Raw genomic sequence first — 15,350 nt, forward strand, 5'->3', positions numbered from 1 at the left:
TTTTTGTAGGGTTTTTTTATCATGAATGCACATTAGATTTTATTCTAATGCTTTTTCTTCATCTATTAAGATGATCATAAAGTTTTTGTCCTTGGCTCTATTAATATAGTGTATAATATTTATTGATTTGCATATGTTGAGCCATCCCTGAATACCTGGGATGAATCCCACTTGGTCAGGGTGTTTGATCTTATTGGTGATCTTCTGCATTCTGTTTGCCAGTAACTTCTTAAGAATTTTTCCATCTGTGTTCATTAGTGAGATTGTCCTGTAGTTCGCTTTTTTGGTCGGGTCTTGCTCTGCTTTGGGGTTTGAGGTGATGCTGGCTTCCAGAAATGAATTTGGGAGTACTGCTTTCCATTCAAATTCATTGAAGAGTTTAGACAGTAGAGTCAATACTTCCACTCTAAATGTTTTGTACAATTCAGCAGTGAAGCCATCAGGACCTGGACTTCTTTTAGTTGGTAAGTTTTAATTACATTTTCAATTTCATTGATTGATATTGGTCATTTAGAATTTTTCATCATCTTCATTCAACTTTGGTAATTAATACATATTAGGAATCTGTCCATTTCTTCTGTATTTTCCATCTTATTGGCACATAGGTTCTCGAAGTAGGTATAGACGATTCTGTGGATTTCTGCTGGATCTGTTGTAATTTCATCCTTTTCATTCCTAATTGCATGGATTTGGGCTTTTTCTTTCGGGTTTTTTTTTTTATAAGGTTAGCTAAAAATACAATTTTGTGTATTCTTTTGAAGAACTAACTCTTAGCTTTATTGATTTTTTGAATTGTTCTCTTAGTCTCCATTGCATTGATTTCTGCCCTCATTTTTATAATTTCCTCCCTTGTATGAGATTTGGGTTTGTCCTGGTCTTCTTTTTCTAGCAGCTTGAGGTTCAGCTTCAGGTTGTGTAATTGAGCTTCCTCTGTTTTCCTAATATGAGTATTCAATGCTATGAATTTCCCTCATAAGACTGCTTTCATTGTGTCCCATAGATTCTGATAAGTTATATTGTCATTGTCATTTAATTGTAGGAACAATCCAATTTCATCTTTAATTTCCTCTGTGAACCATTGCTTATTCAGGATTATGTTGTTCAATTTCAATGTGTTTGTGAAGTTCCTGCAGTTTCTTTTGCTATTGATCTCCAATTTCATTGCACTATGGTCTGATAATATACAGGGGATAACTTCAATTCCTTTGCAATTACTGAAACATGTTCCATGCACAAGCATGTGGTCTATTTTAGAGAATGGTCAATGTGTAGCAGAAAAGAATGTGTATTCTTATTTTGTGGGAGGGAACACTCTGTAAACACCTGTTAAGTTTATTTTTTCAAGAGTTTGATTGAGTTCTAGTATTTCATTGTTTATTTTTTGTCTGGTTGATCTATTTGTGACAGTGGGAATTGAGATCCCCCATTACTATTTTATTAGTGCTTATATGATTTTTCATGTCCATTAGTATTTGTTTTATATAGTTGGGTACACTGGTATTTGGTGTGTGTATATATTAATATATATATATATATATATATATATATATTACAAGGATGTAGTGTCCTTCTTTGTCTTTCTTAAGCAGTGTTGGTTTGAAATCCACTCGATCTGCAAAGAGAATAGCTACTTCTGTCTTTTTGCATGTCGGGGGGGTTCCTGTGGCACGGATTATTGTTTTCCACCCTTTAACTTTCAGTCTATGAGTTTCTTTTTGAATTAAGTGTGTTTCTTGTATGTAGCATATTGTTGAACCTTGTTTTGTGACTCATTTTGCTAGTCTATTTCTTTTGATTGGTGAATTGAGACCATTAACATTGATGGTTATAACTGATATGTATTGACTTGGCCTTGTCATGACTTTTTCTTTTTGTTGTATTTTCCCCCTTTGAGTTTAATTTCTTGTCATGACTGGTGAACTCATTCTACTGGGCTTCCTGGTGTTGTAATCCTCATTATCTTTTCCTAAAATATTGTTTAAAACATTTTGGACTGCTGGTTTAGTATTAATGAAGTTCCTAAGGTGCTCTTTGTCATGAAAGTATCTCCATCTTTTTTGAAAGACAGTTTTGCAGGGTACATTAATCTGGGTTGGAGGTTGTTTTCCTTTAGAGCTTGAAATATGTCACTCCAAGGTCTTCTTGCCTTGTGGGTTTGTGTTGAAAGTCTACTGTGATTCTGATTGGCTTTTCTTTGTATGTGATATGTTTCTTTTCTCTGCTTGTAGAATTTTGTTCTTCTGTTGGGTTTCTGGAATCTTAACTATTATATGCCTATGTAGATTTTTTTTAATCATGGCTATTTGGTGTCCTATATGCTTCATTTATCTGTATGTCAAGTTTTTTTCCCTATTTCGGAAGTTTTCTGCCATTACTTCTGTGAACAGTTTTTGTTGTTGTTGTTGTTTTTATGTTGTCTGCACACTCTCCTGTTTCTTCATTGACTCTGATCAGGCTATGTTATTCTTCTTTGCATTGTCTACTAGCTGCTGGATTAATTTCTCATGATCCCTATTTTAATTTTTTTCTTTTTCTGGTCATTAATTGCCACCCTATCTTCTATATCTGAAATTCTGTCCTCACATTGGCTTGTTCTATTATGTAAACGTTCATCAAAGTTTTTAATCTCCTGGAAATCCATTTGCATGTGTTTTATGAATTCTACTTGTTTCTTATGTTGGAATTCCATCATTTTTCTCAACTCCTCAATTTTTTTCATTTGTGCCCAGTCTAGATCTATTAATCATGTCTTGTATTATGGGCACTATCTTCTGTTATCTGAGAAATTATTTCTGATTTCATTTTTTTTTCCAGGTCCTCTTTCACTGCTAGCTCAGGGAGTCCAGGTGGTTGAGTATCAGACTGTGCCATCTCATTGCTCTTTGGGGTTGCATTAGGTGATCTGGAAGTCTGGTTTTGAGACTTATTTACATGTCTTCTCATTTGAACAGATGTAGCCTGCTATACCTTTTTGAGGCAACTTTTTGGTCTTTAATTCTTAGCAAGCCAGAGGGCAGCCTTTACTCTGCTGCTCATCAGTACATCAATTCCTGAGTTTAGAATGATGGCCTTCTGGATCCCTGATCCTCTTGTATGGGCAGGCTTCTGGCTGGGGTCTGTGCACACTTGGGATGGTATCTAGGTGTGGCTCTCATTGGGGCCCCTATGTAGCTGTTGTCTGGGAGGGCTTTTGTGTGGGAGCTATGTATTCCAGTTCCTGATGTCTGCATAGGCTTCTAGCTAGGGTCTCCACACAATTATCAATGGTATCTGTGTGAGCCTCTGGCTGTGGTTTATGGTATGGTGAGCTGCTAGCTGAAGTTTGTGTGCCTGTGCATCTCTTTTCTAGGCAGGCCCGTGGCTTGGGATTGTGTGCCCATTTTAACCACCAGGGCATTCTAGCTACCTAAGAAAAATCATGCCTTTGTAGTAGGACTAAACAAGCTACCGAATAAAAGCCATTCTGGACCCACCAAACAAAACTCAAAAGATAGCATCAAAATAATCAAATTGATCAGTAAGTTAATTAAACCTTCTTAAAGGTAAAAAACAAAATCCAGACTCAACACAGAAATACAACCTGTAACATTCAATGTGAAAAAAAAAAGAGGAAAATGTGACTCAAAGCAGACAGAAGACCAAACAAAAGAAACACTTGGAAATTACAATTATTAAATTAGCAAGAATAACTTTAAAAAACTATTAAAGTCCATCAAAGAGCTTTGGATACATACATTTATATCAAATGGAAACTCAGTCTATACAAAGAAAAAATGCTAGAAAATGGTGAATATAAATTAATTTTTCTTGTGTAAAATAAAATTAAAAGGATAATTGACCTTTTCGTTGTTGTTGTGGATCAAACCCAGAGCCTCTTAGTTATAGCTCCAGCCCAATAAACAACTCTTTGAAGCAAAAATAATGAAAATGTATTATAATGTTATAGCATAGGGAAAAATAGTATAAGGTACTCAAATATAGCCCAAAGGAAGAAAAGGAGCAATGGAATTAAACTGTTCCAAGAATCTTAACATTACAAACAAGGAGTTGGCAAACTATCGTCCACCATCTATTTCTATACATAAAGTTTTACTGAAATTCAGTCACACTCATTTATTTCTGTGTTATTTACAGCTGCTTTCACACTATAGTAGCAGGACTAAATAGTTGTGCCAGAGAATATATGTCCTGCAAACTTGAATCTGCTATTTGGGCCTTTATGGAGTAAGTTTGTGAGCACCACCTCTGCACCCCTCAACTAGAGAGTGCAGTTTAAAAAATGCAAAGATTGTTAGATGCAGTAAAAAAACAAGATCATGCTATACATTGTCTATGGGAAACATTCTAAATACAGAAGTGCCTACATGTGAGAAGTAAATGGATGGAAAAAGATTTACCATGAAAACACTTAAAGGAGAGTTGTGATGGCTAGATTAATATTAGACAAAATAGTTGGGTCAAAGAATATTATCAGCAATAACAGGAGACATTTGATGATAACATGCTCAGTATATCAAGATGTTATAATCTTAAATATGTATATACTAAACAATAAAGTTTCAATAAATGAAGCAAAATTATAAACTAATAGAGATACAAATTCACAATTCTAATTAGAGACTTTAACATGATTCTTTCAGTAACTATTTGAACAAGAAGACAGAAAATAGGTCTGGGTATAGTCAACTTGGACAACACTATTCAACTAATCCAATATAAATGACTAAATTAACAGAATATCAAATTCAGTATATCAAGTACATGCTAGACCATAAAACAAACCTCAACAAATAACAAAATCTAAAGTCATACAAATTATGTTTTCTGCCTATAATAGAATCAAAATAGAAATCAATGACAAAATTATGTAAGAAACCATTACATTGTTTGAAATTAAATAATATGGAAAGACAAAAAGAAAATATTTTAAAAGTGATAGCAAAATCATATCAAAATGTGTATGAAGTTAAAGCAGGGTTTAGAGGGAAATTTATAACGAAAACTGGCTGTTTACAGAAGAAAAATATTTAAATATCAATAATCTCAGTTTCTGTCTTGAGAAGCTAGAAAATAAGAATAAATTAAACAAAGTGAATAAAAATGAAAACCAACTGAAGAGTGAAAATCAATGTAATGGAAAATGAACAAGTGACAGAGAATCATTTAAACCATAAGCTTGTTCTTTGAAAAGATCAATATAATTAATAAACTCCTTATTAGAATGATCAAGAAAAAGATTTTTTATTAATATGAGAAATAAAAAAACAAAATTGCAATAAATTCTATAGACATTAAATAATATAAATTTGCCCAGATTCTTTCAGAAAATAGAGAAAGAATGATAATGTATCAAAAAACACTGTTTTTTAATTCCAAGAATAGTAGATGGACTTAAACAAAACCAAACAATGCATTTACAATACATTAACAAGGATTAGAAAAAGAAAAAAAACCCATACATTGTATCAATAGATTCAGAAAACGTCAACAACCATTCATAAGTAAAACTCTCAGAAAATTAGAAAAAAACTGGTGTAATGAGATCTTAAGACATGAGAACACTATAAAAAGGAATCAAATGAACTATTATGTAATAAGAATAAAAATTGGAAAATCAAACTAAAATATCAATGTTGTATACAGTAGTATCAAAAAGCAGTAAATAATTATAGACTCAGTAAAACATATATTTAAGACCTATACACTGAAAAGGGAACATTTATGAAAAAAATCTAAAGAAAATAAACATAAACATATAAGTAATTATTTCTTTTTCCTTAGTACTGGGAATTGAACCCAAAGCCTTGCCACTGAGCTATATTCCCAGCCTTTTTTATTAAAAAAAAATTTTTTAAACATGGTTTCCTGAAGCTCCTAAATTGCCCAGGGTAGGTTTACAGTTCTCTTGTCTTAGTCTCAGAATGCTGGGATAACAAGCATGCACCAACCTGCCTAGCATTATTTTTTATATACTGGAAATCTCAATACTTTAAAAATGTTATTTCGCTGCCTGATTGTTATGGCTTGTATCTAGATGTTCCCCTAAAGCTTCATGGGTTCATAAGTGGGGCTTTTCAATGGTGATGGGATTATGAATGTGTGATACTGGGATTAATGGGCACATGATATGGGATTAGTCCACTAATTGGTTTAACATAGTTCTGGATGTGGCTGAATGGATTTAATGAAGAGGGAAGCCCCACACTGGGTGTGAGTGGGAACAACCAATATGCTTGTAGCCTGGATGGAACACAAAGGGGCAGAAAGAAGGCAGGGTCACTGCTTCCTGTTTACCCTGATATAGCCTATTTCTCCTTTGTGATGGTCCTCTGCCATGTCTCCCTGCCTTTGAGCCAGTCAACTATGAACTGAAATGTCTACAAACTGTGAGCCAAAATAAATCCTTTCTCCTTTAACTTTGTGTGTTGGGTATTTTGTCTTAGCAATGTTAAAAGTAACCAAGACACTGATCTATATATTCCATAAAAATCTTTTTGTGGAAATTACAAGTGGATGCTATAATATATATGTAAATGCAAATGACCTAGAAAAGCAAAAAATAATTTTAAATAATTTGAGGATACTGAAAAACTCCATTACTCAATAGACTGTAATTTTAAGGACAGAAACATGGATTAATAGGTGGAAACACAAATAGACCTATACATACATATTCTGTTGATATCTAACAAAGGTGCTAAGAGAGAAATGGCAGTCTTTACAATGAATGATGTTCTAGAAATTAAATATCCATATGGAAATAAAAAGAAATCTCAACCATTATTTTATATGCAACATAAAAATTATCTCAAAGTGGTCCATATATTTTATGTAAAGCTAAATCTATTACTTATTTACTTTTGATGCTAGGGATTGACTTAGGGCCTTGTACATTCTAAACTTATATACTACCACTAAGCCTCACTGATCCCTCCCACCCCTGTCCTTTAAAATTATATAACCCCTTGAAGGAACATTGAAGACAATGTTTGCAAGTTTGGAATAGGCAAAATTTCTAAGATAGAACATGAAAGCACAAATTGTAAGTGTTTAATAAACCAAATTTCTTCAAAATTAAGGCATCACTTAAAAACAAATAAGTAAGGGCCAGGGATTCAGCTCAGTGTTTTCGCTGACTGCCTTGCAAGCATAAGGTCCCAAATTCAATCCCCAGTACCAAAAAGAAAAAAAGCAAACAACAAACTAGGAGAAAATACACATAAAACATGTAAGGGATGAAGACTTGTATACAGACTATAAAGGATTAATAAATAAAAAGTTTAGAGAAAATATTTTACATTCTTCATGAAAAAAGATTCTGAAATGGGTATAATTAAAAAGACATAATATTAGGTATCGATTAGGATGTAGAATAACTGAAACTGTTCTACATTACTGATGGGAATATAAAATGATATACCCACTTTGGAAAAATCAAAAATAAGTTACATAATCTCCAAATACAATGGCACAGGGCAAACAGTCTCATTTCAAAAGCAGTCCCATTTTCAAAAAGAGAAAAGACATGGAACAAAGGAAGACCGAAATCCAGCAGGGTAAACATTAAGTCCTATAGTTCAATATCTGGCACTCAAGGTATATGGTGATGGAATGTGAGTTCCAAAAGCCTTCAGTGGCTCCACAACTATGGCCTTATTGGTCGAACCTACATGTGCTCTCTCATGGCATGGATCCACTGACAGATTGCAATATTCCTCGGCAGACATTCCACATTCCTGACATCTCCAACTTTCTGGGGTCTCCACTGCAGCTATAGCTTCATTCCCACAGCTCCACCAAGTACCCTCTCAGGGGCTTTTTGCCTGGCTTCCTGGACCTTCCTTTGAAATTGGGGTGAAAAATCTTCCTAATTCCACAACTCTTATTTTATGCATGCCAATAAAACCAGCACCATGTGAAATGATACCAAGCTTTGGCTACCATACCAAGGCAGCTGGGCCCCCTTAGATCATGGGTGCAGCAGCTTCTGAGTGCATAGGTGGCTCAACACAGTGAAATGAATCCCAAGGAATCAACTCCCTAGAAAGCCACTGAAGATCAGGCATCCCAGACACTCTCTTCTCAAATAAAAGGTCTATATTTTGCCATCTTGAGCCTGACATGGGTGGTGGTGGCTTGCTGATTTCTGAGTGCCTTTAATGCATCTTTCTTCTTATCTCTGTGTAAAATACTTTGTTTCTTTTCAGTGGCATCAATTTCTTTAGTAATCAAACCTATTTGGCTCCAATTTTACACATGGCTCCTTTGGGACTAAAATTTAAGCTTTTCAAAACATTTTTTGAGACAGAATCTTGCTTTGTAGTTCAGGCTGGCCTTAAGCTGACTAAGTAACTCAGGCTGGCCTCAAACTTGCAGCAATCCTCCTGCCTGTGCCTCTCAAGTGCTGGGATTAGAGGAGTGCAGCACTATGCCTGGCAAGTTTTTTGAATTTTTATGCTTCACTTTTTGCCCCCAACCCTCACTGTAAATCTATCTAAAAGCAGCCAAGCAGTACTCATCCCACAAAGTGTATTTTGGGCTGCTTTGAAATTACATCTGCCAAATCAATTAGTCCACCACCCTTAATCTCAGTTTCCTGCAAAGTCTCAGGACATTAGAAAAATATAGATACATTTTGACCACAGCATAACACTCATGGCCTTTAGTCCAACTGCCAGTGAAACCTTTGTTGCCACCTAAAGTCTCCTAAACTTGGCCTTTACTGTTGACATTCCTATCAGCATTGTGAATACATATCAAGAATATGGAGATATATATATTGTGGAGAGAATTGAGTTTGAGAACAAATATCTATTTATCTAGCTATCAAGAGTGTGTTCACCAAAAAATATATACCTACTTCAGGAAAAGAAAAATTTATATAAATATTTTAATACTAAATTTATTGAGACATCCTGAGATTAATACAACCTCTACAATCACAAAAGGTTCTCAAAGTGGTAGCCATTAGCTTCTATACATTTATTAGTATAGGGAACAGCTGCTTGGGTAACTTTAGTCCATTGAGTTTGTGACCCATGCATTTTCAATTTCTTCTCTAAGGCCTGACAGTGATGTGGGATATCTGAAATATATGACATCCTTTAGGGTCCCCCATATGAGGGTAACACCATCTTTGAAAAAGCATCATACTATTTTTCTTTCTCTGGAGTATGTATACATTTTTTTGGCTCTATCTATCTATCTATCTATTTATCTATCTATCTATCTTGTTGTTAATTCTTTGTGAATTAAACACTTGTAGTGGATGCATTTTATTATATGTAATTTACAACTAAATAAAATTGAATAAAAATCAAATAACTGACTTACTAAAGAGTAAGCTATGAACTAATAAGTTTTCTGCTTAGCAATATAAAACTTGGAAATTTCTTTATTTTAGCATGAAAGCATTCTGTCTCAAAACAATATGTGTTTTGCTCCATGACTAGTAAAACAACTTACCAATATAGTTCTTCGACACGGCAACTTCTCTGACTTCAATGTGAACAGAGCCTCTTGGTATCTGTACCACTTCCATGTAGCCTGGAACACAAGTCACTCGGTAATAAATGACCAATCCAGAAAATGTTTGGAAAACATTTTTAAAGTAACAATTTCTTTAACATTTCCATTCCTTCTTTGACTTTGTCCTTTATAACTTATGAAATTGAGGTAAAATACCCTTTGGATTCATGAATACATTTTAGAGAAAAAGTACTTAATTAATATCTCTCTAAAGTTATCTCAAGATAACTTTAAAGCTTCAACATACATATTATTGGTTCTCTTCTATTTTTCAACACATGAACCTCAGTGCTCTGGGCGTATTCACACTTTAAAGAAACATGGCAAGCTGGGTGGTATATGACTATACAATCCCAGTACTCAGGGGGCTGAGGCAGAAGGTTCACTTTTGCCAGAAGTTGCAGGTCAGTCTGGTCAACACAGCAAGACCTTATTAGACAGACAGACAGACAGACAGATGGACAAATAAAGTCTAAAATTTAAAAATGTAGAAACAGAGTATAGTTCAGTGATAGAGGATTTTCCCAGGACAAGCAAAACCCTGGATTGTATCATCAACACTGGAAGCAAAAAAAAAAAGCAAAGAAAAGTGAAATATGACTAAATAAAGTCAAATTGACAGAGACTAAATTTTTTAAAATATCTTAATGAAGGCCTACAAAATACATAAATGACTGAAAACAACTTGGATAAAACATTGTCTACCTAAATACACATTTTTAAGAATAAGGAAGGAAAAGCCATGCTTTTTGGCTCTTCTAATGGAAGAGTGCTTCCCACACATTTACCTCCTCTTGGCAGTGAATCATTGAAGAAGCCCTCGACAGCATCACAAGTGCTTCCGTCTCCCCCACAGACTCGGCATCTGTCTTCCCTCGCATCAGATCCCAGAATGTTATCACAACCCACATGCTGGAAATAGAGAATGTTCAGTCAAAAGAGGAGCTCTTGGACTATAACTAATCAAACGCACATAATTCATTTATTTACTTGTTTTTCCACTAAAGGAAATAAAAACGGGAAATACTGGCCCATTTACCTTCACTCTCTAGTAAGTCCAAGTTGACTTTTCTCAACACCTATGTTTAAAGAAAACAAGCTTGATTCCCTAGGAGTGTACATGTATGTCTGTATTTCTAAACCAGCTCTCTTCTTCACTTGTATATCATGCTCTAATTCTTAAAATATTATAATTTGTTAGCATCTTACTTATACCCTCAGTGAAGAAATTCAAGAACTGAAAAAATGACTATTGTCTTCTACAGGATATAACAGCAAGAATTCTGACTGAACATGGATTTGCCCTTTGTCTCTTTTTGGATATTCAATTGTTAGTGTTAAAGATTAAGTGAAATCCACACCTATGTAATTTTTAAAAATAAATACCGGTTTCCACTAGCTGAATAAAATTGCTATAAACAAAATAGAAATGTAGATACACAATTAAATAAGATAAAATTTTATATTTTATTTTTTCACTTAATTATAAAATTTTTCTCAGTATACATTGGTACTTATTTTGTTGCCTCAGTTTGTACATTTAAATTTTTTTTCTCTTTTCTTTTTTTACCAGGAATTGAACTCAGGGCCTCTCACTTGCTAAGCAGGCACTGTGCCACTGAGCTGCATCCCACAGGCCCTGTACATTTGATCTTTAACCACAGATATTGGCCACATATTCTCTGAATAAAACCTGTATTTTGGTCCTTGCTATCTGAAAAAAAAACCATAAATACTGTAAAAAAAAAACACTTTTTCTCCAAGGAAATAAAATATTTGTGTATGCACACACACACATCGAGACACCTGAACTAGAACATCAGGTGTTTTGCAGGCACATAACCAGGAAAGAAACTTTTCCAAGAAATTATGAGACTATGCAAATAAACAGTACTTAAATTTTTGCCTTTTTAGTTTGCACCACTTAGTTGTGTGCTTCTTTCTAAAGCATGACAAAAGTAAAAAATTTATGAGAACAGTGGTTTTGGTGGCTTTCCTCATTATAATGTTCACACATAGGTTTAAGAAAGTAGTATGAATTTGCTACTATGATGTCTAAATAATCTAATTACCTAAAGTAAATGCTTTAATAAGATAAAAAGTAACCCTATAAAGAAAACCACTGTAAATTCTTCAAAAGGAGATAAAATAGGAAAGTGCACAGCTATATGAGGAAAAATTATGCTCTGCAATATACAAATTCTTCCAATGAGAAGGTATGATCTCCATGTGAATAAGACTTGAATTCTTGTCCCTTTCTTTTTACCATTTTGTTTGTAAACAGAAGAAAGTAATGGGAATGAAAGTCCAGAATATTTTCATACCTCTGGCAATGGCTATAAAACAGAACTCAAATTCTGGGACAAATCACATTTCAGGGTGATTGAGTATGAATGGGTCATTTAACTACCCATAAAGTCACTCTTTACTAGAAACTGAATTTTTCTAAAATGTAACCCTCTTTTTAAAAAAATAACATAAAATTGTATAGGAGCTACTATCTGATAAAAAGACAAAGGTCTCAAAAAGTCCCAACAAAGAGGACTATAATGTGTGCAACCTTGCATTCTCCATTGATACAAATATCCAGTGAATCTGCATTGCACTGGGTCCCATCAATCACTGCAGGGGCACGTTCAGTGTAGAAATTGTAACCTTCAGCCAAGCAGTTCAATGCACAAGGTTTTACTCCACCTAAAAGAATAAAGTAGAAAAGAAAAAATGGAGTGGTTCTCCTAATGAACAGAGATTCTGTATGATACATAGCAGATGTATAATTCATAGATACCATTCTCCGATTATACACCTAGACCTGTGGTTTTTTTTTTTCTTTTTCTTTTCAAAAACTTCGCATTTATTTTCACTGTTCATGTAAGTTAAAAGAAGACTGTTTTGCCAGTTTAGGCTTAAAATTTTCAAGTACTTATCTTTATACGTATAGTATATTTTAGGTCAAAAGGAATCATGCTGGATAGAAGAAAAACATTTTTAAAAGTTAACTGAGGAAATAAAATTTAAGGAGGCTTGACACAATAACTTTCTATAATAAGAATTTTTGTTATATATTCTACTGAAGATAATATAAAAACATTAATCTGGGACTGGATAGTTGTAAAATAAATCTAAATGTCTATTTGTTTAAAACATATCATGTTCCATTATCTTGGCATTAACATGCAGATAAATTCTTAGATTAGCACACTGAAGATAAAATTAATTATAGTATTAAATTTCAATAATTTTGTGAAATAAGTAAAATATGTGAACCATTTTAACAATTAGATAATATCTAGCACTATTTTGTGGATAAATATATACAATAACTAGAACATTTTCATTTTACCATAGAAATTTGAATTTTTAAAGTTTGAAATGAAAAACAGGTAACAATAATAACAACATAAAAATCAGAGTACACAGTATGAGTATATAGTATATTGGGAGACTAGAAATAAATGTGGATTTATTTGAATGAAATCAGAACATTAGAAAGTTATCATGTATAAATATGTAATTATTTTTAAAAATTATGACGAAGCATTTTCTATAAAACCTTTCTTTCATGAAGTTTAAAACACTTCAGCCTTATTCTTTTTAGGCTGACAAAATTTCTCTTGAAATAAATAGGACTACTTCTAATAAAGAAAGTAAAACATATAAATGAAATCACATGCTTATGCCTCTGTGAAGTTCATAAAACTAGGTTTCTTCAAGGTGAAGAATGTAAAAGAAAGCAGACTGAGAGGTGTAGTCAAGAATAAATTAGAAAGAACACATCCCACTAAAGGACATCACTGCAATAGTGAAACTGACGTGCAAAAAGATGTACCAGTGTTGTTAAGCACTTTTTTTTTCAAGAAAAGATGAGAGCCTAGATTCTTTCCAACGCAAATTCTTCTGGTTTTTAAATGCTAGCAAAACTGAGCCCTATTCTGTCAGTTTACAACTGGCTTGAGTCCATGTTTTCTTCAATTTTGAATCAGTTTCTCTATATATTTAAATGATTATATTAATTTAAAAATTAGGTTAATGATACATTTTCCTATACTGAACACAAAAATAACACAGATTTTTTTTCATTGCTATTCAATATAGTTCTTTTCTACTTTTTTTTTCCTCATTGAGTTTATTGGTACATTTTAGGTATACCATAGAGTTACATTCATTATTGGGATCATATATCTTTACATGACAGGTCTTGGTTCTCATTTTTCCGCTTGTCCCTGCCCTCCCTTCACCCATCCTCCCTCCCCCTTTACAAACACTTCATTTCCATTTTTTCATTTTCTCATATCTTTTTCTTTTCCCTTATCACCTTTCCCCTACCCTTCCCACTTTCCCTACACCTTTAGCCCCTTTCTTCCTATTTCACATTGTTCATTATATCATTAGGATCTTAGGTACTATTATAGTTTATTCACACCAGAGAAACTATTCAGTATTTACACCTGTGTGACTTATTTATTTCACTTAGGAGTATATCTTCAATATGTATCCATTTTCCTATGAATGAATCTAATTTCTCATTCTTTATGGCTGAGTAATATTCCATTGATATAGTTATTTTCTTATTTTTATTATAGTACTTTGGAATTTAATGTAGCATTTTATGTGTGAGGCTTTGAAAAGAGAACTTGATTTTTGCTTACTCAATCTTAACATTATATTAATCATGCAAGGTAATATTTTATAGAAGGACACAAAAATCCTCTGGTTTTATTCCTTAGCCCACTACAGTGTGTCATTAAAATAGGAATAAACTTATTTTTACTGCTGAAAATGTGTTCAGCTTTTCTTACTACAATGCGCTTTCAGAAGAAGTACCACTGGAGTGGGCTGGGGATTTAGCTCAGTGGTTCCCCACCTGCCTCCCAAGCGCAAGGAACCAAGTTCAATCCTCACTACCAAAAAAAGAAAGTGCTGGAGTGACATCTAACATTTATCCTACAGAAGCATTGATTCTGACAACTACCCACAAGTAAAAGTACATCTGTGGGAGTATGAGAATCTAATGTAGAACTTCCAGTACACCACTGGAACAAAAAATCTGAGAAAAGACACATTGAAGAGGTTTAAGAACAGCTTCAATTACCTGCACCACATCTCCCTCACAGTAGCACAGCTCAGTGAGAAGAGTGACCCTCTTCAGCCCACAATTTTTCCTGCAGCAAAGATTGAGGTAAAAGAGAGTGAACACAAGGCTCTCCCAGTTATGTGGGACACTGTCCAAGAAACCTATTTCTTTCTCATCCTACTCAGTTTTAGTATATGTGCTGCTGAAGTGAGCACATCTCATCCCACTCAAAATACCTAGGTGACAGGCATGGCTTCAATGTTTAGGAAACACTGGAAGCAGACACAACATGCCACAAAACCAATTAACCACTCTGTTAACTCATTTAGGAAGCCTATTCATGAGCCACTTGGGATGTTTTGTCTGTGGAATCTCTCATAAGTGGACTATAGCACCCAAAAAACCCTGCATGTCTACTTCTCACTCCTCAAGACCAGCAGCCTAAGCATGACCCCTTGGCCAAGAAGTACAAGTCTAACATCAACATCTCGGTCAACTTTCCAGGACGGGAAGAAAGTGCACAACTTAAGCATCTTAGGACATCATCCTAGGGAAAACAAAAAGAAAATTCTCAACATCTGGAGTGGCTTTGTGGGGTCTAGAGAGGACGTAAAATTTTTAAGAATTCTTACCTCAAAAAGAACAAACATTGGGCCAGGGATTTAGCTCAGTAGTGCTGCCACCTGCCTTGCAAGCACAAGGATCTGAGTTCAATCCCTGGTTAAAAAAAAAAAAAAAAAAAAAAAAA

At 34.0% G+C, this 15,350-nt stretch overlaps 1 protein-coding gene across 1 annotated transcript in view; it reads right to left on the reverse strand.

Moving 5' to 3' along the window:
- The window catches only part of Adamts6 (ADAM metallopeptidase with thrombospondin type 1 motif 6), a 173,730-nt gene that overhangs the window by 59,088 nt on the left and 99,292 nt on the right, over positions 1-15,350 (reverse strand). The window contains exons 9-11 of the mRNA XM_033761118.1: positions 12,089-12,222; positions 10,317-10,440; positions 9,466-9,546 (exon numbers count right to left, since the gene is read on the reverse strand). Coding sequence (XP_033617009.1) covers positions 9,466-9,546; positions 10,317-10,440; positions 12,089-12,222 — 339 coding nt within the window. The remainder of the gene's footprint in view (positions 1-9,465; positions 9,547-10,316; positions 10,441-12,088; positions 12,223-15,350) is intronic.

The sequence above is a fragment of the Fukomys damarensis genome, unplaced genomic scaffold, assembly GCF_012274545.1.
Source record: "Fukomys damarensis isolate Sample0158 unplaced genomic scaffold, DMR_v1.0_HiC HiC_scaffold_1, whole genome shotgun sequence".
Classification (NCBI taxonomy): domain Eukaryota; kingdom Metazoa; phylum Chordata; class Mammalia; order Rodentia; family Bathyergidae; genus Fukomys; species Fukomys damarensis.